At 48.1% G+C, this 22,482-nt stretch overlaps 1 protein-coding gene across 1 annotated transcript in view; it reads left to right on the plus strand.

Annotated features, from left to right (window-relative positions):
* LOC147747514 (spermatogenesis-associated protein 1-like) overlaps positions 1–22,482 on the plus strand; it is a 496,200-nt gene that overhangs the window by 381,648 nt on the left and 92,070 nt on the right. The window contains exon 10 of the mRNA XM_086953980.1: positions 22,296–22,474. Within this exon, the coding sequence (XP_086810106.1) occupies positions 22,296–22,474 (179 nt within the window). The remainder of the gene's footprint in view (positions 1–22,295; positions 22,475–22,482) is intronic.

The raw sequence follows: 22,482 nt of genomic DNA on the forward strand, positions 1-22,482 counted from the left end.
GCGTCGGTAAAGGTGAAGTGTACAATGGTGTGGTCAGTCCAGGTGAGTTCTGTGGTGTGGCTAAATTTTATTCTGTCGCTGGAGATGAAAATCGGGTCAAGTTTTTGTTCGGCTTTGTGCGTGGATTCAGTGACCAGTTGGGTGATGCTGATGTTGTTCATGTTCTCCAGGAGTGCGATGGAGACGGCGTTGTTGGAGTCGTTGATGTGGAAGTTGAGGTCACCGAGAAGGTCATAGTGGTGAGAGTCAATTGCTAGGGGGGGCGATGAAGTTGGGCATGGCATCACAAAATGTTGGTTGGGTCCCGGGGGTCTGTAGGTGAGGGTGCCTCTTATAGTGGTCTTCACATCAGTTTGTAGTAGAAAGTTGAGATGTTCCATGAGAGGCCTGGGGTTTTCATTAGTGATGGTGCATCTGATGATTTCCTTGAAGATGATGCCTCCACCTTGTTTTTTGGTGTAATCATCTTGTAGCCTTCTGGAGTGTTGGTGGTGATGTTGGGGTTCGAGGAGAGGTTGAGCCACATTTCAGTGATGAAGGCAACCTCCTTGGAGCGGGTGCTGATGGTGTCCAAGATTTCCGTGGCATGTTTGCAGAGGGAGCAAGTATTGGGCAGGAAACAGTAGAGTGGTTGCAGGGTGTTAGACCTGACATCATTGGTGTGAGTCTCCCTTCCATTTTTGACGGATTGCCTCCTCTGTTTTAATATGTTTTTGCTGGATTTATGCTTTGGGCACTGTGCCACTGCTAATCAAGTGCTACAGTGCAAGTGCTCCCTATGTTAAATTGATGTACTAATTGGTTATTCCATGATTGGCTTATTTGAGCTACTGTCAGCCCCTAGTACAGTCCACCATGTGTGCCCAGGGCTTGTGGATCAGATGCTGCTGGTGGGCTTGCAGCACTGGTTGTGCCACCCACAGAAGCAGCTTGTAAACTGTGTCTCAGGCCTGCCATTGCAAGGCCTATGGGTAGTCTGTGACTACCATGTCGACTTGGTCAAGGGCACCCCCTTTCGACTCCCTAAACCTTCCCTTTGCTTCATATTAGACACCCCTATGGTAGGCCCAAGGGCAGGGTGCATTGTAAGTATAAGGTAGGACATGCTCTGATGTGTGTAGCATGTCCTAATAGTGAATTACAGCCATTTTCGTTTTTCACTATTGAAGCTACCTGTTCTCATAGGCCAGAATGGGCAGTTAAGATTGTTACATTCCTACAATCCTAACTGACTCAGGGAACATGGTAGAAATTCGAATTTAGTATGCCTGAACTCAGAATAATAAATACTAAAGTTTATTTTAATATCCTGTGTTTGCAAATACCACTTTTAGAAAGTTAGTATTTGCTTGCCTAACCATTTGAGCCCGCCTCTGCTGACTTGTGTATTCCTTGTCTGGGTTTGTGTGTGACAGGGCTGGGGAAATTCCAGGAGACAGGCTGGGGCAGCCCAGTGGTGAATAGAGAGATCAGCACCTAGATGGGAGGGAGGTGTGCACCTGGGACATGAATAGGGCTAGGCCTTCCCTCCACAATGCTGACTCCACCTCCTGTGGCTTGTCTGATGTCTCTGCCCTCTCTGTGCAAGGAGAAGGGGAATTATGTCAACAGAGTGCTCCAGAGCTGTATCTTCCCTCCCCTGTGTTGGCTCCACCTCCTGTGGGTCGTCTGATGTTTCTGCCCTGCACAGTGAAAGGAAGAGAAGAGTCCTGTAAACAAAGTGCTCAGGAACTGATTTGAACTAGGCAGAGGCCTCTCTGCCTTCAGAGAACAAAGGATTTTGGGGTATAAATATTGGGACCCAGTCCCACAGACTTTAGATCACTTCTGGAAGAAGAAAACCTTCTGCCAAGGAGAAGAACCAAGGAAGCTGCAGGAGTTTGGACTGCCCCTCTGCCAGTGTGTTGTTTGCTTGGTTGGTCTGCAGTGGTTGCTTCATTACCAAGGGAAAGGAGAAGAAACTTTTAAGGACTTTCATTTATCTACAGAATATTCTCCAATGGCTTGAACTGTGCTTGCCTCCTGCTGAAGTCTCAAGGCCAAAAGACTTCACCTCCAGCTCCCTCCTGAATTTCCTTGCTGGGAATTCTGACTCCAGTCACTTGCGTGCCGCTGGGAGCTGGAAGCGCGACGCATCGAGAAGAAGCGTGTCACCACCGCAGCTGAAATCGTTGCAACGCCAGAGAAGCGAGATTTTGTTGCTTCTCCCTGGAATCGTGTGTCCATTGAAGCTGTCTGCTGTTGCATCGCCGGAGAAGCGCGACGCATCGAGAGAGCCGTCATCGCATCACCGGAGAAGCACGTCGCAGGGCCTGTCCCGGCTCCAAAGTACAGAGTCGTCGCAAGGCTGCCAGTGCGTCATCGCATCGTCATTGCATCGCCGCATCAAGGGCGCCATCTTCTCACATCGCAACTGGATCGTCGCATCGCATCAAGGCGCCATCTTGCGCACCGCAACGGACCCGCAGGCCGAGAATCTACGCATCACCTCCGCACCGGTAAGAAGCACGATGCATCCCCTACTCTGCGCAAGCATTGAGGCACGACGCATCATCTCTCCCGGATCACGGACGGACGCATCTCTCCTTTTGCAAGCCTTTTGTTTACTTTGCTTCACGCATCCAGGTACTTTGTTGAGAACTTTGCCGCATTTATCATCAACTTGAACTAAGCAACCTGAATCATCTTTTAACAATCTTAAGTGTAGTATTGTGGATTTTTGTCGTTTGTGGTCTTGTGTTTAAATCTATATAAAGAATACTTATTTTTATAAAACTTGTGTTGTGTCCATCTGTAGTATTTTCACTATATTACTGTGTATATTCACAAATGCTTAACACACTGCCTCTGAGATAAGCCTGTCTGCTCGTGCCAAGCTACCAAGGGGGTGAGCAGGGGTTATGAAGGAGTGTAATCCCCTTATCCTGACTTAGAATTAAGGGTCCCTATTTGGACAAAGGTGATAACCATTGCCAACTAGAGACCCCCAGATCTAACACAGGGAATTCTTGCTCTTGTAGCAGGAGGGATGCGTAATCTTTCATATGTTGGTAGCAGAAGTGGCAGTGTCGGCAGGTGAAGGGTCTTTTGGTGGATCATGGAAACACCAGCCTAATTTATATATGCGATTTGTTCGGTGGTAGTTGGAAGATTGTCTTGTATATTTTAAGTATTATTTGGCACAATCCTGACCACCGACCGCCTTGCTCCAATAGGTCAGAGTGGGGAGGGTCTTAGCTTGAGCCACTTGCAAAATAGATGTGAGCTTAGGCCCATTTAGTTTGCTGTATAGAGACTTCAGGCCAAAAGCCAATGCATTACCTTTCTTCCTTATTTCTTCCAGTTGGTCACTATAATCTCCATTCCCATTGAAGTAAATTCCAAGGTACTTTCTACTGATTCAATTTCTTCACGTACAATAGACCAAGTTTGCTTCTGTGCCCTTTTTTCTTACACTATTAGTATTTTTGTTCTTTCCCTATTAATAGTCAGCCCATCTCTTGCTGTTTAGGCAAGAGTTGCATCAAGGAGACGCTGTAAGCTGACCTTGGTTCTACTTATAAGAACTAGGTCATCCACACACAATACATTCAATAGCTGGAAATCCCCCAATTTGGGCGAATGAGAGTTTACTTCATTTAGTAAAGGTGTACGATCAGTCAGAAACAGATTAAATAAGGATGGGGCCAAAAAGTATCCCTGCTTTAGGCCTTGCGTTGTTTTGATTTTCCTTGATGTTAGAACTGGGGGTCTCTAGTTGGACCACTGTCCAAATAGGGGCCCTTGCTTCTAGTCAGGGTAAGGAGGAAATACTCTTTAGATAACCTCTGCTTATCCCCTTGGTAGCTTGGCACAAGCAGTCAGGCTTATCCAAAAGCAATGTGTAAAGTATTTGTACCAACAATCACAGTAACACAGTGAAAACACCACAAACTGACTCCACAACAGTTTACAAAAAAAAAGGTATTTAATCTAAACTAAACAAGACCAAAATGACAAAAATCCAACATACACAGTTCAAAAATATGGTTGCAAAAGAGTTCTTAATGTTGCGATAAAATAATCCACAGTTGCGTGAAAAGTTCACAGTTGCGTCACGTTTTGCCAAGAGTACCTTTTAAAAGCGACAAAGTTTCAAAGCAGAAGCTGGTGCGGTGGAAAACAAGCGATGCGTTGCTCCTGAGACCCTGGGGAGGTGATGGGACAATCCCGCTGCAGCAGCGGGCGTGTTGCGACGAATCCGGTCTGTATGGGGAAGGAGGCAGACTTGTATGGATTCCGGTGCGTAGGTTCCGTAGGAAGTTTTCTCTCGCACAGGCATGATGCGATGATCTTTGGAGTTGCGACGATGCGCAAACCAGCGGTGATTTCTCTCTCGCAGCTCCTCCATGCGATGGCTTCTGCGATGACACTCGCAGCGACGTGATGCGGTCCGCAAGCAAGCTGTACGGCATTGTGACCCAGCGACGACAGGCTCTGCGACAACACTCGCAGCAATGGTAATCTTCCCGCACCAGTCTGGTGCATCCCGCAAATGAAGGATGCGACGCTCTGGCATCGTCAACAGGTGCTGCGACGATCTCGACCTTCGTAGCGGCAGGAATTTCCTCGCACTGTCAGGGTTGCGCTCCGCAAGCGAGCGATGCGACAAAACTTGCAGAAAGTCTTTAAAAGCTTGGTTTCCAGCTTCCCAACACAGATACAACTTCCAGAGGCACCACACATGGGCCACACACTCCAGGAAGGACAGAACTCTCTCAATAGAGTTCAGGAAAGCTGGGGGTAAAGTCCTTTTGTTCCTGGGACTTCATAACAGGAAGCCAGCTCTTCTCAGGTTCTTGGAGAGTCCTTCAAGCAAGGGGACACAGCACAAAGCAAAGTCATTCCCCACTCCTTGGCAGCAAAGCAACAGCAGGTAAGTCCAGCATAGCAAAAGCAGGACAGGCTTCCTTCTTCAGTTTCAGCTTTCTCCTTGGCAGAGGTTCCTTCTTGATTCCAGGATGATCTAATTTTCTGTTGGCAGGGGTCCTGTACTTATAACCCTAAAAGTCTTTGTTTTCTTTGTGCAAGTGGGCCCTGAGCCCGGTCTGAAGCAGTTCCGGGTGTTCCTTGAGCACTTTGTTTTCCTGGATTCTCCTTTCCTTTCAGAGTGAGGGGCAGGGTCGTCAGCCACCCAGCAGGAGGTGGAGACAGCATTGTGGAAGGCAGGCACAGCCCTATTCAGGCCCAGGTGCTATCTCCTCCCACCCCTCAAGTTGCAAATGCAGTCATTCAGCCCGGGGCTGAAACAGCCAGCCTCCTGGGGGCTCACCAGCCTCTGTCACTCTCAAACCAGACAGTCAATTCACAAACAGGCCAAGGTACACAGAAAGGTCAGACAAGAGAACAGCAACTTTCTAAAAGTGCTGTTCTCAAACACAGGAGTTAAAAACCACTTTTCCTAAAATATGTGTTATTAAATTCTGAGTTCAGGGATACCAGACTTATGTCCTACCTTGCTCCTATGGGAATAAATGCTGGTAGCCACTGTAGCCAGCATTCCCCTTGATAGCCCATGGGCAAGGTAGCCTTCCAATAGTGAAAAACGAAAATGGCTGCCATTCACTACCAGAGCATGTCACCTGCACTAGTACATGCTTTACCTTTCACATACATTGCAACCTGCCCAGGTGGCGTACCCTGGGCCTTCCATAGGGGTGACCAATGTGCACAGAACGGGAAGGGTTAGGCCTGGCCAATGGGGACACGACCAGGAGGACATGGCAGATCACAGACTGCACACAGGCACTGCGGTGGCAGGCCTGAGACACCCTTTTAGGGCTACTCATGTGGGTGGCACAATCAGTGCGGTAGGCCCAATGGTAGCATTTGTTATCACCAGCCCTGGCACACCCAGTGCACTTTACTAGGGACTTCTTGGTGTTACTAATATGCCAATCATTTATATCCAATCACAATAACAATTTACACAGGGAGCACTTACACTCTGACACTGATCAGCAGTGGCAGAGTGTCCTAAGCATCTAAACCAGCAAAAACTAAAGCCAGCACAGCAGCAAAAATACAGGAGGTAGAGGCGAAAAGATTGGGGGAAACCACGCCAAGGATGCCAGGTCTAACACTTGATAAATGAGAACCAACCCCTACTTTATTTGGGGGAGTGATTTGTGTGGTATGAAGACGGCTGTTTGATTGCCGAACTACGCTGGAAGGCCCATGAGAGTTTAATATCCTACCCCTGCCAGAGGTCCCAGCCGTCATTGAATGGGGGCCAGGCGTTCAGGGAACCATGGTGGTGCAGGCCAGCCGGGAAGACTTCCAGGACAGCTGGAGTGAGAAGCCGCGAGTGCCAAGCCACAGTAAATAGAAGTGCCTTCCATCTTGCGAAGGTGTGCTGAGCCCCGGATCGACGTGCCGGCCAAGACCAAGAGAGTGGAACCAGACGAGGTTGCCTGGACCCACAGGAATGGGGAACACCACATCAATCCCCCTCCAACAAATATTTGACAATCAGCCACCAGGAGGGAAAGGAATAACGCCCGCCATCTACGGAGGTCACACATTGCCCAGAAGGGCTGCATGGACTGCGGTGGAGAGGCCGTGACATTGACGGTCTCCATTGAGCCAAGAAAGGGGAGCACCCCAACCTTTGGCCTCACCACTTATAACTCAACATAAAGAAACTGTGAGCAGATGCTTGGGGATGGGGTAGGGCCATCATAGGGGAGCATCAAATGCACCTCTCCATCGCTCTCTATAGATTTTTGGTGGCCACATTAGGACGACACTACTCTAGGTCAAAACTGATGAGGGTAGGGGCTGAGGGTACAGGTGGAACCATACAGGAGCAGAGCATGTGGAACTTACCCTTAAGTAAGCATTTTCGCCACCCTGTCTGAATGTACTCATGGGGACCAATGGCAGTGTGACTTGAAAACTGCTGTGATGCCCTGTAATCAAGAAGGCCTATATTATACACACAGTACCCACAACTATACATAGCTACGGGGGAAACCCTGGAAAAGGCCAAACACTGGTGAAGGTGGCATAGTATCACAGATCCCTCCTGACTAAGTGGGAACTCCTGCCCGGCCTTACTAGGGGAAGGGAAGGTACCACAGAGGGTGCTTGTGCCCAAGGTATAGTGGTAGAAGTAACCCAAGCAGAAGGTGAGAGGATCTCCCTACCCAAGGACTGGAGAGAAGTGTCAGTGGCAGCCCTTGATAGGAATACCATGGCGGTTCGGGGTGCTGCAGACTACTAAGGAGATGGACTTACTACCACAGCACGCCGGGGCCAGACAATAGAGTGGGAACCGTGGAGGAAGACTGCAGAGGAGTGCCCAAGGTCCAGTCAAAACCTGCCAAACCCCTTCTGGAAAGGGAAGACCACCAAAAAGAACAGAGTCTTAAACGTGGAATCCACCCTGGAGCAGATTAGACCCACGGTAACAGACACCACCGCCTGTATAAAGGTGCTGGAGAAAAAACTCACCAAACTGACAGACAGGGTGAAGATGCAGAGGATCGATCCCACAGCAGCAATATCCGGATCGTGGGAATATAAAATCATGTGGTTATGACACATATACATTGAAAACATCATAAAAATGCACTAAAACAAGATAAAAGACAGGGCGCTATAGTCATACAGATAAAATTTGGTCAGATCAAGAGCGCTTAAATGCCAGAATTGCACATAGAAAACTCACAAAGGAAAATAAAACATGTTAGTTAGGCAGTAATTGTATATGCATAGGAGTAGGGCATACTTGCGTAAAATTCAATGTCCTCAACAGGGTTAGTAGGAACCTGGGGAAACTTACTGTTGCAGCCGTAGGGTGACCTGTTGCAGACGAAGGCCCAACCACAGGGTGTGGTCAGTATGTGATGTAACTGGTGAAATCGAACCCGGCCAAAAGAAACATGTCTTGCCTGTTAGGAATATGCACTAAATAATTCCCTAAGCAGACTTTAATGGCATATGTTCCCTCACTAGGGGTTTCATCATTTCATCCCCTTCTCTTATTGATGATGCCTACTGAAGATACAACTTTTTTATGCTTTGTAGGTCCCAGTGCAACAGGGATTGCGGTGTCAAATAAGCATCTGCTTTCCCTAGTGCCCCAAATTCAGTCTTAATGTAGGCTAACCAGGGAATTCTTTCTGCACAGTCTAGGGACAAGCAATCAGAGAGGATCAATCTAATAAGCTTAAGATCCTCCCATATCCAGACTGTTACCCAGCAAAGCAGATGTCTAAAGGCCGGTAACTCGGCAAGAAAACCAATTCCAAGTTCGGCGTGTACTACCAAGGCAGCTGTAGATTGTCGGACCTGAACCATTCGCCTTACGAATTTGTTTTCTGCTGTTTGTATTATATCAGTCTTCACATACCCCCAAATCTCACTGCTTTTATAGACCTGGGACACACACTTTGCATTATACATTTTAAGCAATGCTTAAGGAGACCATGAGCCCAACTTACAAGCAAAACAGGCTACAGCCCCTATGATTATAAGGAATTCCACTCTTTTACTCTCCAACAAGGTCTGCCAATTATTCTTGACATCATATAGCAGCCCTAGATCTGGAAAGGACTAGACTGAGCTTACCCGGCCCACCTTGAAGGTTTTAGAACTGGTAGACCATGGACCTATGACCATAACATGGGATATGATTTCGTAAAATTCACTGCTAGGTCAAGGCTATCCATAAAGGCAACAAATTTATCAAGAAAAAGCTGCATCCCTCTCACCGTGCGGGCCATTAGGACAGCGTCATAGGCATATACAAATACAGGGAGCAACCTCAGACCCTCCCTAGGGCAGTCGGCCTGAGCCGAGAGAAGGGCCTGCTCAAGCTTATTAACATATAGGGCGAACAAAAACTGTGCAAGGATGCACCCCTGCCTCACTCCCCTACTAGTTGGAAAAGACCGAGTGCAAGCAGCACCATGTGAATATTACACAGATGCAGATGTGTGCGAATGCAGGTGTGCCAAAAAAGCCATCACGTTAGTCTCTACCCCTAGGTCAAGCAACAGAGCCCACAACTTGTCACGATTTACCCTATTGAACGCATACTTAAGGTCCATAAAAGACAAGTGGAGGGATTCAAGCTGGGCAACAGTGTACTTATTTGTAATTAGATAGGTGTTCAAGCATTGGTCTGATGTAGACCTCCCTATCCTAAAGCTGTATTAGACGTCTATGAGAATATCACTGGGGTCAGACCAGGCCAACAGCCTGTTTAGTATTACTCTCCCAAGGACCTTAACTAAAACATTGATCAATGAAATGGGTCGGAAGCATTGGGGTTTGTCCTTGTCTCCCTTCCTGAACACTGGTACAATCAACACCATTGACCACAAAGTCGGGACCCCACAGCATCCAGCTGCCTTCAAAACCTCGTCAGAAAGGGCCCCATAACTCAATATCCATCCTTAAAAAATCTGGCAGAATTCCATTAGGACCTAGGGCCTTCTTCCTAGTGAGATCATGTATACTCCTGGTTACTACCTCCAGGGGAAGGACTTTCTCAACCTTGTCTTCTACCACCTCACCAAAATTGTAAACTCCTTCAAAATTATCTACGCACTGTTGCTCAGGTACTTGGGTACAAAATGTGGGCCTGTCTCATCTGAAAAAAAAGGGTCTATTCACTACTCTCCAGAAAAGAGAACTATCTCCTGTTTTGCTTGCATGGACTAACCCATCCCAGGCTAGTTCTTGAAGGGAATATTTGCAATTGACTACTGTCTGCTTGTAACCCTCCTTTGGCTGCCACAAGTCTCTTGTCTCTATGGTCCTGTTTCATGTCTATCTTCTGCTGCTTAAGGCACTTCAAACAGGCCCTATCAAATCATTTCAGATGTTGCCTGCCCACATGGATTAAGGGTAAAGTCAATAATTCCTTTGCTTTACTCGTGATACCCTCGAAAGCTAGCACATTATCCTTCTCGAGGGCCTCTGCATCAAAGAGCAGCTTTAAAGGCCACTGGGTCTACCTGGGTCCAGTTTAGTCACCTACCTTGGTCACCAAAGAGGAGCCCACTAGTGGCACCCCCACATGAGCAAGTGATGCCAATGAATCCTTCATGTTCCATGGACTAGGGGTTATAGTCACTAAGTGGGCTGAGGATAATATTAAAGTCAGCGATACACAAAACAGGGGTGCAGACACAAAGATAAAATTAATATTAGAGGGTTGGGACAATACTAGGGTTAGGTGAGTCCACCAACTTCTCCAGATCAAGGATCAAATTATGAGCTTCCAAAAACATTCTGAGCTCAGAGCCTTCCTTTGAATGAACAAAGTGGAGCCCCTCTGTCACCATACATCTGGGCTTGGTGGCATCAGTCAATTAAGGACACTCACAGAGATGACAATTAAAATCCCCTGCTATCACTATCACCTCTTTACCCGCCCCTCCAGCCAATTCGCTCCATGAGATCAGAGAGGAGCTTAAACACTGAAGACTAGAGGCCCCATCAGATCCTCTTCTATTATTATAAAAGTTACCAACAGAATAGGAGACACTCCTGGGGCAGATACAATCAACCACTGCAAGATCATGAAACGCCAAAGAAGATAGTGCCACGATCTCAGGATTATTAAAAATTTACCACCACGCAGTCCCCTGACCAGCTTTTGTGGCTGGTGACAGGCCCCTCTTAACTTATATGCATTAGAAAGTAAGCTCTGGGCCTGGCAAAAAGTTTCCTTTGCCAGGTCTCAATGGTAGTTTAAAACTGCACAGCCAGGCTGCAATGGCAGACTTGAGAGATGTTTTAACATACCACTTAACTGGGCGGCACAATCAGTGCTACAGCACCACTAGTAGCATTTTATTTACAGGTCCTGGCACAGATAGTGCCACTTTACTAGGGACTTACAAGTAAATTCAATATACCAATTGGGTGTAAGCCAATTCTACAATGTTTTTTCTTAGAAAGAGAGCACAAGCACTTTAAACTGGTTAGCAGTCCTAAAGACAGAAAATACGAAGTCAGCAAACAGGAGGGCTGAACATCAGGGGGAAAACCACACCAAGGATGCTAGCTCTGAATATCGACATCCAAGGCTGACGCACTCATACTATCTTATAATGGCTCCTGAAGGATTTCTGTAGAGAGAAAATGATTCCTATATTTTTTTCATCTAGGAAAATCACTGAAGCAGTGAGCTACCATGACCCCTAAAGCCCCAACCACCATCTGTCTAGACCTGCAGTTGGCATTTCACTAGGGATAGAGGTCAGCTCTTTACTGGATTTCGGGATGCTAAACCAGGGCACATCATTGGTGATTAGTTGAAAAAGGTCTATAGCTTAGTCAAGGCTGTGACATAGTAATGAAACCATAAAGTTATATTTCCTTACAAGGCTATGGCCTAAAAAATATATTTATAATGAATCATAATTTCCATCATTTTTTAGAAAATGTATTATTGTTATTATTAGATATATCAAAAAGGGAAAATACTTTTTACAATGTAATATAGACATGTATTAAATCACGGTCATGATGATCATTATAGACAGTACAGAGTAAAAACATGAGACACAAATGATGATGGCAAGGCGGTAGTGAGACTACGCGCGTTTCGGCGAGGTCGCCTTCATCAGGTCACCGTCTTAGTGTACTGTAACACCCATTAGAGGATGTAATTTCAGACTGCACACTGCGATATGTTGGTGTTCCGATTGCAGATGTATAAAAATTTAAGGTACAGGAGACTGAACTGTAGTTTGGCGTAAAAGCGGAGCTCTGAGCATGTGGCTAGGTCTACTTAAAGGACATCACTGTTGTATGTATCCTGTGTTAGAGAAAGGTGTCACCATGATACGGTGCTGTGACGGGGTGGCGGGTCCGGGGGATGACAGTGATGTTGTACACGCAGACGGCTGGTCTGCTCTGCCGTTGACCCCCCTTTCTGTTGTCCTTATACAGACTGATGCCTCTGCTGCTGTACCTGAGGATTGGTGGTCGGCTATCCCGCAGACCCCCCCTGCCGTCCCTGCACTGACTGATGACGCCGGTCTGCAGGAATGGGGCACGAAGGAGACCGATAGTGTATGGCACTTTGCTCCGATTGAAGAACACGGTCCCTTTAACTATGGACTACAAGCCGGCGTGACCACGCCCCCTGCAAGCGTCGAGGAATCAAATGCCGGAAGAGTGAAGGAGACGACGGACGGCGTTTCCCTGGAGGCGGAAGGTGTGTTGGAGTGGAGACGGAGAGTAGCGGAGTCGAGTTTCGAAGGAGTAGGAGGAGCGCGTGGAAGGAGCCCAGCTGAGAGCGACAAGCCAGGAGGCCACCGATTTGGCGCTTCGCCCTGCCACGGTCCCACGGGAGGAGCGTGGCTGGACAAGGTACGGGGTACTGTAGCAGGCTGGGTGGGGAGGAGCGACCCGAAGAAGCCGAGAGACCCAGTGTAATTAGTGTACAGTCAGGACACCCCCCCCCTTCACGAGCACATCGAACGGCTGTTGGTAACTGAGCACTTGGTTTCCCTCACTCCCCGGGCCCTTGCAAGTCGTGTACGAACGTCCCAGTGATTGTGCCTTTTCTTCTCTTTCTTTTCCGGGACGCCTCCGGACGAGTCCACGCTTCATTGACGACATCTCCTACCCTCCATACCAACGAGAGTGTCGCGATAACCTACATCATTCTGGAGTACTCAGGATTTACAAGAGGTGTCAGGACGGAGACCTCGGACTTTGCCAAATTAAGAGTGACTTCTAAAAGGCGTAAAGCATACTTAAAAATAAAGCCTTCCCTAAGAGCACTATTCCCTGACTCTGCCTCTTTGGATTCTACTCCCCTGACTCCTGACCCCTCTTCCTCGGTGTTACACGAACCTGCCCCTTTACAACTGGTGTCAGAAGTGGGATATCCATCCCAGTCCACCTGTGATTCCGAGATGGACGCCCTATTACAGCATCTGATAAAGGGACAGGAAAAACTGGAATGGGCTGTCGAACGCCAGATGACCTCGGCCCAAGCAGACAGAGACCTCTTTAAGAACACTATAGCGGCTCAGATGGATAATATGCAGAAAACGATGATCCCTCCCACCGGGGCGGTAACCGTGGAGAGCAGAGTCCATGGGCCAAGCCCGTCCGGTATCTCATTACAAAAATACGTACATGGAGATGATCCGGACGCCTTTTTGATGAATTTCGAGCGGGCTGCCAGAGCGCTGGGGTGGTCAGAGGAGAAGTGGCCCTTCTTCCTGGCCCCGCTTTTAACTGGGGAAGCTCAGTTCGCCTATCAGGTGGCGAATCCGGCTGGGAACGCAACGTATGCCGTGATAAAGAACGTGATTCTGGATCACTTGGGGCTTGACTCCGAAGCGTACCGCCTCCGGTTCCGCAAGGAAAAAGGGGTTCCGGGAGAAAATCCAAAAACCCTCTTCTTCCGCTTGAAGATGATGGCGGATAAGTGGTTAAAGTCGGGCACCAGCACCAAAGAAGAGATCCTGGCCCAAATATACCTGGAGCAATTTATGGAGGCGCTCCCCTACGGCTCCCAGAGGTGGTTGAGGCAGCACTCGGGGCTTACAGTAGAACAGGCCATCGAGATGGCCGCCAACTATGCCCGAGCGCAACCACGAGGTACGGGGTGGGAACCTGAGAAGTCCTCTAAGCAACAGTCCTTGGTAAAAAGCGACAAGAAGACAAAACCGGCTCTTGAGCCCTTCCGGCCTCGGCCTCTTCGGATGGAGCCTCCAGTACCCCGGGGTCCTCAATGTTTCGAGTGCGGCGAGTGGGGGCACATTGCCCGCCTGTGCCCCAGGAGAAGACCTCCCGAGGAGCCTATGGAGGTGGGGTACCTGCCAAAGGCTGTCCTATATTCCGCGGAGCTGGGGACCTCATTTCATGTAAGTATGAGGGTAAACGGGTTTAGTATTAAAGCCCTCCTGGACTCCGGGTGTAGGCAGTCAGTGGTACAAGAGAAGTATGTCCTGCCCTACCAATATGACCAGGATGCCTTAGTACACATACGGTGTGTACACGGGGACGTCAAACCGTATCCTGTGGCACAGGTGCCCGTTGCCACTGACAACCAACCAGAATGCACCGTAAGGGTAGGAGTATTAAAGACACTACCAGAGGAAATGATCTTGGGAGTGGATAACCCGGGCTTCTTAGAACTCTTCAGAAGAACCGTATATGAATTGCCCCTGTCTAAACATACAGCCCAATCGGCTCTACTCTCAGAGGAACCCTGGGTCCTAGACCGTAGTTTCCGCTTCGCACAAGCAGAAGACCGGACTCTCTTCAATGCATGGGAAGCGGCCCAGGCATCCCAGGAAGATACCAGCGCCTCGTATCCCAGATTTGTTATAAAACGGGATCTCCTGTACAGAGAGGCAGCGATTGGAAAGGAGTTACAGCTCTTGGTTCCAACATCTTTCCGAGAACAAGTGCTTTTCTTCGCACACGCTCATTTAACGGCAGGTCATGCGGGCAAAGAGAAGACGACAGAGAGCATTATCCGGCATTTCTACTGGCCTGGGATTTACAGGGACGTACAAGAGTACTGTAGTAAATGCGAGATCTGCCAGAAGAAGAACACACACAAACCCCCGGCAGCCCCCCTACAACCAATGCCGATCATCGGGGTACCCTTCGAGCGTGTAGGGATGGATCTCATAGGGCCCCTCCCAAAGACCCCCCGAGGACAGTTGTACGCACTTGTAATAGTGGACTACGCGACCAGATACAGCGAGGCCTTTCCCCTGAAATCCCCCACTACAGCCAATGTGGCGGAAAAGTTCGTGGAACTGTTTTCTAGGGTGGGATTCCCGAAGGAGGTGGTTACCGACCAGGGAACCCCCTTCACATCCCGCCTCATGAAAGAAATCTGTAAAGCATTGGGTATCCATCATCTGAAGACATCCGTCTACCACCCTCAGACCGATGGCCTCGTAGAGAGGTATAATCAGAGTCTCAAAAATACCCTAAAGAAAATGCTGACCTCCGAAGGCCCGGCCTGGGACCGGTTACTCCCGTTAGCCCTGTATGTACTCCGAGCCCAAAAACAGAGCAGCCTGGGTCATTCAGCTTTCGAGCTTCTATATGGAAGAATACCCAGAACCTTGCTGGAGATCACGAAAGACGCATGGGAAGCGCAAGAGGACCTAGAAAAAAACACCCCCCTGGAATACACCGCACAATTGAGGTCCAAGCTGGGGAAACTACGCAGTCTGGCCTATGCAAACCTCGAACAAAAACAGAAAAAACAAAAGAAGACATACGACCGAGGGACCCGACTCCGTAAGATGGGAGTAGGTGATTGGGCACTAGTACTTTTACCCTCTGTCACAAAGAAAACCGAGTGGGAAGGCCCTTACGATGTAGTAGACACCATAGGTGAGACCACCTATCGGCTACGTCTCTCTCCCGCAAAAACACAGACCTACCACATAAACATCCTCAAAAAGTGGATCGGTCCTCCTCCTCAGAGGGTTCACTTGACTATCCCGAACAAACAAACGGAGGAAAACACCATACGTCACCTAGTCATCAATCCGGAACTGTCGAATAAGCAACAACGAGATCTACATGCAACCTTGACGCCCTTCATGACTGTCTTTTCGGATCTGCCGGGGAAAACTTCCTTAGTAGAACATAGGATCGAGACGGTTCCAGGGAAGATAGTGCGACAGCGGCCCTACAGAATCCCCGCTGCCAGGAGGGAGGCAGTAAGACAGGAAGTAAGAGACATGTTGGACTTAGGGGTGATACAACCTTCAACCAGCAACTGGGCCTCCCCGATAGTCATGGTGCCCAAGCCTGATGGCACTAAACGCTTTTGCATGGACTTCCGGGCCTTGAATACGATATCCTCTTTTGACGCCTACCCCATCCCCCGGGTTGATGAATTAATAGAGAAACTCGGAGAAGCAGTATACATTACGACCATAGACCTGACCAAGGGGTACTGGCAGTTACCCCTTAGGATGGAAGACCGGAAGAAAACCGCCTTCATCACCGACGAAGGGCTTTTTGAGTTCACGGTTCTCCCCTTTGGGCTTCATGGCGCCCCCGCCACTTTTCAGCGGCTCATGAACCGCATCCTAAAGCCTTTCCCGACCTTCTGCTCTGCATACCTAGACGATATAGTTGTCCACAGCAAAACATGGGAAGAACATCTACGACACCTACAGGCTATCCTCCGGGCCCTGCAGGAAGCCGGCCTGCATATCAACGCATGGAAGTCCTGGGCGGCTTTCACCAGAGTCAAATACCTGGGGTATGTGCTGGGCGAAGGCACCATCGCTCCACAAGACGAGAAAATCAGAGCCATTAGAGACACAGGTTTCCCCTCCAATAAAAGGGAGCTGCGCCCTTTTTTGGGACTAATCGGTTATTACCGGAGATTCATCCCCAGATTTGCAGAAGTGGCCACTCCTTTGACGAACCTCCTACGCAAGGATGTGAGGGCCAGGGAGATTCAGAACGCCCCTAAGGAGGCCTTGGAAGCCTTTATGTTGTTAAAGAAAACAATCACATCAGCCCCCGTTCTGATATCCCCAGACTTTAACAAGGACTTCATACTCGCCACTGATGCCTCAGAAACCGGCATCGGTGCTGTTCTATCGCAGAAGGACGAGGAGGGTGTGGAGCACCCTATCCTGTTTACTAGTAGGAAACTATACCCGAGAGAACAGAAGTACTCCACTGTGGAACGTGAATGCCTTGCCATTAAGTGGGCGGTGGAGAAACTGCAATATTATCTTGAGGGCCGCCCCTTTGTCCTTCAGACCGACCATGCCCCACTGAGTTGGATGTATCGCAACCGATCTCTCAATCCTAGGGTCCTTAGGTGGTTTCTGTCCCTCCAACCGTTCTCCTTTACTGTGGTGCACAAGAAAGGATCAGACAACGGGAACGCGGACTACCTGTCCAGGGTCCACCCTCTCCCCGATCGGGAGAGTCCAGGGGGGGAGGTGTGTGACGGGGTGGCGGGTCCGGGGGATGACAGTGATGTTGTACACGCAGACGGCTGGTCTGCTCTGCCGTTGACCCCCCTTTCTGTTGTCCTTATACAGACTGATGCCTCTGCTGCTGTACCTGAGGATTGGTGGTCGGCTATCCCGCGGACCCCCCCTGCCGTCCCTGCACTGACTGATGACGCCGGTCTGCAGGAATGGGGCACGAAGGAGACCGATAGTGTATGGCACTTTGCTCCGATTGAAGAACACGGTCCCTTTAACTATGGACTACAAGCCGGCGTGACCACGCCCCCTGCAAGCGTCGAGGAGTCAAATGCCGGAAGAGTGAAGGAGACGACGGACGGCGTTTCCCTGGAGGCGGAAGGTGTGTTGGAGTGGAGACGGAGAGTAGCGGAGTCGAGTTTCGAAGGAGTAGGAGGAGCGCGTGGAAGGAGCCCAGCTGAGAGCGACAAGCCAGGAGGCCACCGATTTGGCGCTTCGCCCTGCCACGGTCCCACGGGAGTAGCGTGGCTGGACAAGGTACGGGGTACTGTAGCGGGCTGGGTGGGGAGGAGCGACCCGAAGAAGCCGAGAGACCCAGTGTAATTAGTGTACAGTCAGGACACCCCCCGCCCCTTCACGAGCACATCGAACGGCTGTTGGTAACTGAGCACTTGGTTTCCCTCACTCCCCGGGCCCTTGCAAGTCGTGTACGGATGTCCCAGTGATTGTGCCTTTTCTTCTCTTTCTTTTCCGGGACGCCTCCGGACGAGTCCACGCTTCATTGACGACATCTCCTACCCTCCATACCAACGAGAGTGTCGCGATAACCTACATCATTCTGGAGTACTCAGGATTTACAAGAGGTGTCAGGACGGAGACCTCGGACTTTGCCAAATTAAGAGTGACTTCTAAAAGGCGTAAAGCATACTTAAAAATAAAGCCTTCCCTAAGAGCACTATTCCCTGACTCTGCCTCTTTGGATTCTACTCCCCTGACTCCTGACCCCTCTTCCTCGGTGTTACACGAACCTGCCCCTTTACAGGTGCCGATTTATGTTTTTTTTCCAATTGTGTTCAAATTCAGAATTAAAAGTGCCCTCTATGTTGGAATCCTAGTATGGCGAAATGTAGTTTATATAATGGAATTCGTTTAGCTCTGTATGCTGGATGAGCTACAATCCAAAGCACATGATATTACGGTAGTGCAAGACGATATGCTTGTAGAAAAACAGCACAATAGGGAATCTGAAAACAACTGCCCAGGCTCGCAGGACGGAAACACATTATTGGTGATTGCATGATTACCCTCTTCCTGCTTTTCATCTGGAATGTCACTGATGGGTACAAATTACTCCATCTTGTGGAGTGGGGGCGTCAGACCCTCTTTCAAAGGCCACGGGTTACGCAAGGGACCCAACCGTGGTTGTTGAGGGGTTTTACTCCTGATGTCCCATGGCCCGACCTACTATGGATCCTGCAACTGGGCCATGTACCCCTTCTGCACTTGGCTGCTCCCTCGGGCGGGAAGTGTAGATAAAGTTAAGTAAACACAACTCATAAGTATAAGAAAAAGAAGCATTCCATTTCTAACGTTACACATGCAAAGGAAAAACAACATCCAAGAGCAATAATTCAATTCCCATGTAGTCAAGGCTCTAGTAGTTGTAAGGCAATTCTTTGTCCCACCTTCTACCTTATAATGTGGTCAGGGTTATTCCCCATTTACTAATAACTGTATCCAGGGGATGCTCACTAATAGGCTGTACTCAAAATTTGCCCTTCTACTCTTCAGGAATTAGTCAAAATGTCTATGGTGCCACAGCACTGTTTGCAGAGAGTCCACTAGGGCTCCGTAGGCCCATATCTAGTCTTACCCATTCCGTCTGTATGGAAACTTTAAGCGGTGCAGTCAGTGCCCTCTCCGTGGGTGCTGACACATCTGGATCCCGTTCAGCAAAGTCCGCTGACCGGGGATAATCGCGGCAGCAACTGGCAGGCACAGGCTCTCTCCTTCGAGCTGCACTGCTGGCTTTCCACAGCGATCAGAGCTACTCCTGCTTCTCAAAGATATGGTACGTCACTCTTCCCCTCCCGGGAGGGTCGATAGATTCAATCCTCTGGCTTCTGACTGGAGCCCAGTGAGGGTGTGATGACTCATGTGGTGTCCTTTGTGGTCCTCGGGGGTTCATTCAGGGGCAAACCTTGATGTACAGATCCGACCCTGCGCTCCCCACAACCCCCCAGTCACAGCACAAACTTTCATCCGACCACAGTGATACGTGCATCAGTAGGTTAATCCTGGACTCTCAGCCCTTCTCTTTATGATTCCTTTATCAGCCCCATCTCCCTACTGAGATGTGTCCAGGCCATTCCTTGTGATCAATCACTGAATCAATGAGCAACCTTTTTTAGTGTAAAGGGAGAGTCTATTCATCCCTTCCTATAGTGTGTGCCCCAGCCAGCTCACTGGAATACATCACTCCACAAATCTGTCTGGGGCGATTAGTCTACTCCTCATATCTTCACCAGGTAAGCCTGGGCTTCCCAAAGTGGAACCCAGAGTCATCCATGTAATGTACCATTGCAGGCGCACTTTACTTCCAGAGTACTTTCACCGCACACATGCTCCCTAGTACTGTTATCTCCATTTATTGTGCCACTACAAACACACATACATTCAGCACACACCTTCAATCCATGTGCATTGGTCAGTTCTGTACCCTTTCTGTATTGTACAAGGATGTGCTGTTTGCGAACACTCACACTCACCATGTAGAATCATTTGAATTAGGCACATCTTTTCATATATTTACCTATTTAAACATTCCTTCCATTATCAATATATTTACTTGTTCCTCACCAAAGGATGCGCTTTGCTTTTAAAGTCATGAGCTTGTGTACGTGAACGACATCTGCAGGATGTTGCTTTTGTATTGACTTCCTCGTTCTCTCTCTGGTATTTGCATTTTTGGGTCTCTTCCATTGTGTCTCTTTTACATTGCACAGCACAAACTAAACAAACAGAATGCTTGGAGCTAGAAGAGCTGGTTTGGTCAATAGAAACATATTTCTGAGAAGCACTTTATGGAAATTCAGGACAGTGACGGAAACACAAGTTTCTTAATCTGGGCCACCTTTTTGTGCGGTGTGGAATTTCCATTCATTGGTTGTGTGCAACGGTCATTTGGCTGTGCTTAGCTGCGTATCTTTAATAGAGATGTTTTAAGGCATGGGCAACGAGGGATCTGGCGGTGGGCCCCAGCCTTGGGGGGGGGGGCTGAGGAGGGGTGTGTGATAGAGCCAGCTTGTTTCTGCAGAGTGCCTCGTCCTGATGACTTTGGATAGTTCCTAAACTGATTGTTGTAAATAGCGTTTTCCTTTAATTTATTTTTTAAGTAGGTAATTTGTGAAACTTTATTATAGACACTTTCCAGACAAATGTTGGGCCCGAATCACAAAGGTAATCTAAGACCAAACGTCAAAATGTATGAGTTTGGGAATTCACAAATGGCATTTACAAGTAGTTTCTTCACAAATGGCATTCACAAGTAGATTATTTATGTCCACACTCAAGGCAGATCTCCCCCTGAGTGTGGACATAAAGATAGTATTCGTAAATGCCCTTTGTGAATTCCCAAAGTCGTAAACCAAACTTCTTAGTTTAACTATGTTAATCAGGGCCTTGTGTTTGTCTCCTGCAACTTCCATAAAAAACGTTTCTTCTAGATCAAAACAGGACCTTACATATGAGAAATGGGAGGTGTCACAGAGATTATTTGTAGAAATATTAGTGGGCTGATGCTGTGCTACAATATTGAAAAAACATCACTATCCATGAATATTAGATGTGAATACATTTAGAATTTGGAAAGGGGGTGGTGCTGTTGCTGTAGTGTACTCATGAAACTGTCAAGAGTTCTATTTGCCAAAGGAGAATTATGAGTGTGATTTGAAAAGTGTTGCTGGGTGAAAGGGATGAAGGCTGTTAGGTACAGCAACGCTTCTCTACATAGAGCTTATCAATGCAAGCAATGTGCTCTTTTGGATGTATGGAGTACAAGGCCACATTCCATGCATACAATGGGGTATATTTACAAGGGGATAGTGACACCAGAACATCACTTTTAGCGATGTTCTGGTGGAGCTATGCCCTTCTTCATGTTTACAAAGCGGCACTAAGGCACTTTGAGTGGCTTAACTCAGCCTTGTAAATACAGCCCCTTTGCATGCATCACTTTGGGTGAAAGGGGCATGCAATCGGTCTTTCTGTGGGCGTTCCACTGCAACACCCATTGCTTTTTTATGTTGCCCCAGATTTACAAGGATGTGCAAATATGAGGTACAGCCAAAAACGAATGCCAAGCAATAGCAGGTGCTAGAATGGTGCAACAAAGAGCAATACTCTTATTCCACCTTGTTTTTGCTTTTTCTATGTGTGCTGCATTCTGCCATTAATGATTGTTTATGTGCAGGTAGGGACACCTTCCTGCACATAAACAATCATTAACTACAACGCAGGCAAGGGTGCCTGTATTAGCACTATGCTGCTATTTTTAGCGCCAGCGCTAGTGAAAGCACAGTGGTGCACCATATTGTTGTAAATATGGCGCATCCCCGCATTTCGTAGATGGCGAAGCGCGGCCCTGCTAAATTTGGTGCAGCGCTGCGCTCCCGCATTTCCTTGTAAATACGCCTCAATGTGTTTTTGGAATGTTGGTGTGTGGTTTCTCAAGTGGCAAGTACTATTGTGAGCTCAATGCTGGAAAACTACTGCATATCTGTGCTATATTTGGTGTATGCAAGGTGGTTTGTCTCCTGTGATGTGGTACTGCCACTTGTGCTGCAGCATTCACAACTGCTTGAAGGCAGCCCTTTGGGCTTTTCACCTTTTGAAATAAAATATACATTGCGCCGACTTAGCTTTAGGGGCACTATATGTTTTAATCACAATAGGTTCACTATTCCAGATGGTAACGTGCACAGAAGCTATGATTCTTTTTTAAGGCCACTTCTGTTGCAGCATGTAATACTCCCCCTTATATTTTAAGTAAATGTGAGGGTCTGTTATGTTACTAAATACTGTCGGTTGCATGTCGTTTCTAATTGCTCTCATTTTGAGGAGATTAGGCAGGCCGCACATGGAGAAATGCCGATATATCAGCGACCACTCGGATTAGCATTTGGATAGATTGATAATTATTTCCTATTGCCATTCGGAGGGTGTAGCTCGCAATCTATCACTGAAACATTTTTTACTTATTCTGTACACTTTTTAAATGGACTAATGTATTTACTAAGACATCCTCCCCTTTATCAGTAGCAAAGATATGTTTTTTTTCCCTCTCAGCTCGTGACGCTTGGAAAAAGAAATACTTTGAAACAAAGAAAATGACCGCATTCCTGGAAGAAAAGGTAAACAAACTGCGGCAAGAACTGGAACTGTACTACCAGAAACTGCTGACGCAGCTGGAAGCCAGAGATACCAGAGAGCGGTCAAAGCACCCGACCCTGGCTCTGAAATCCAAGGTATGCGG

Source organism: Lissotriton vulgaris, chromosome 1_1 (genome assembly GCF_964263255.1).
Source record: "Lissotriton vulgaris chromosome 1_1, aLisVul1.2, whole genome shotgun sequence".
In the NCBI taxonomy this organism is placed as follows: Eukaryota; Metazoa; Chordata; class Amphibia; order Caudata; family Salamandridae; genus Lissotriton; species Lissotriton vulgaris.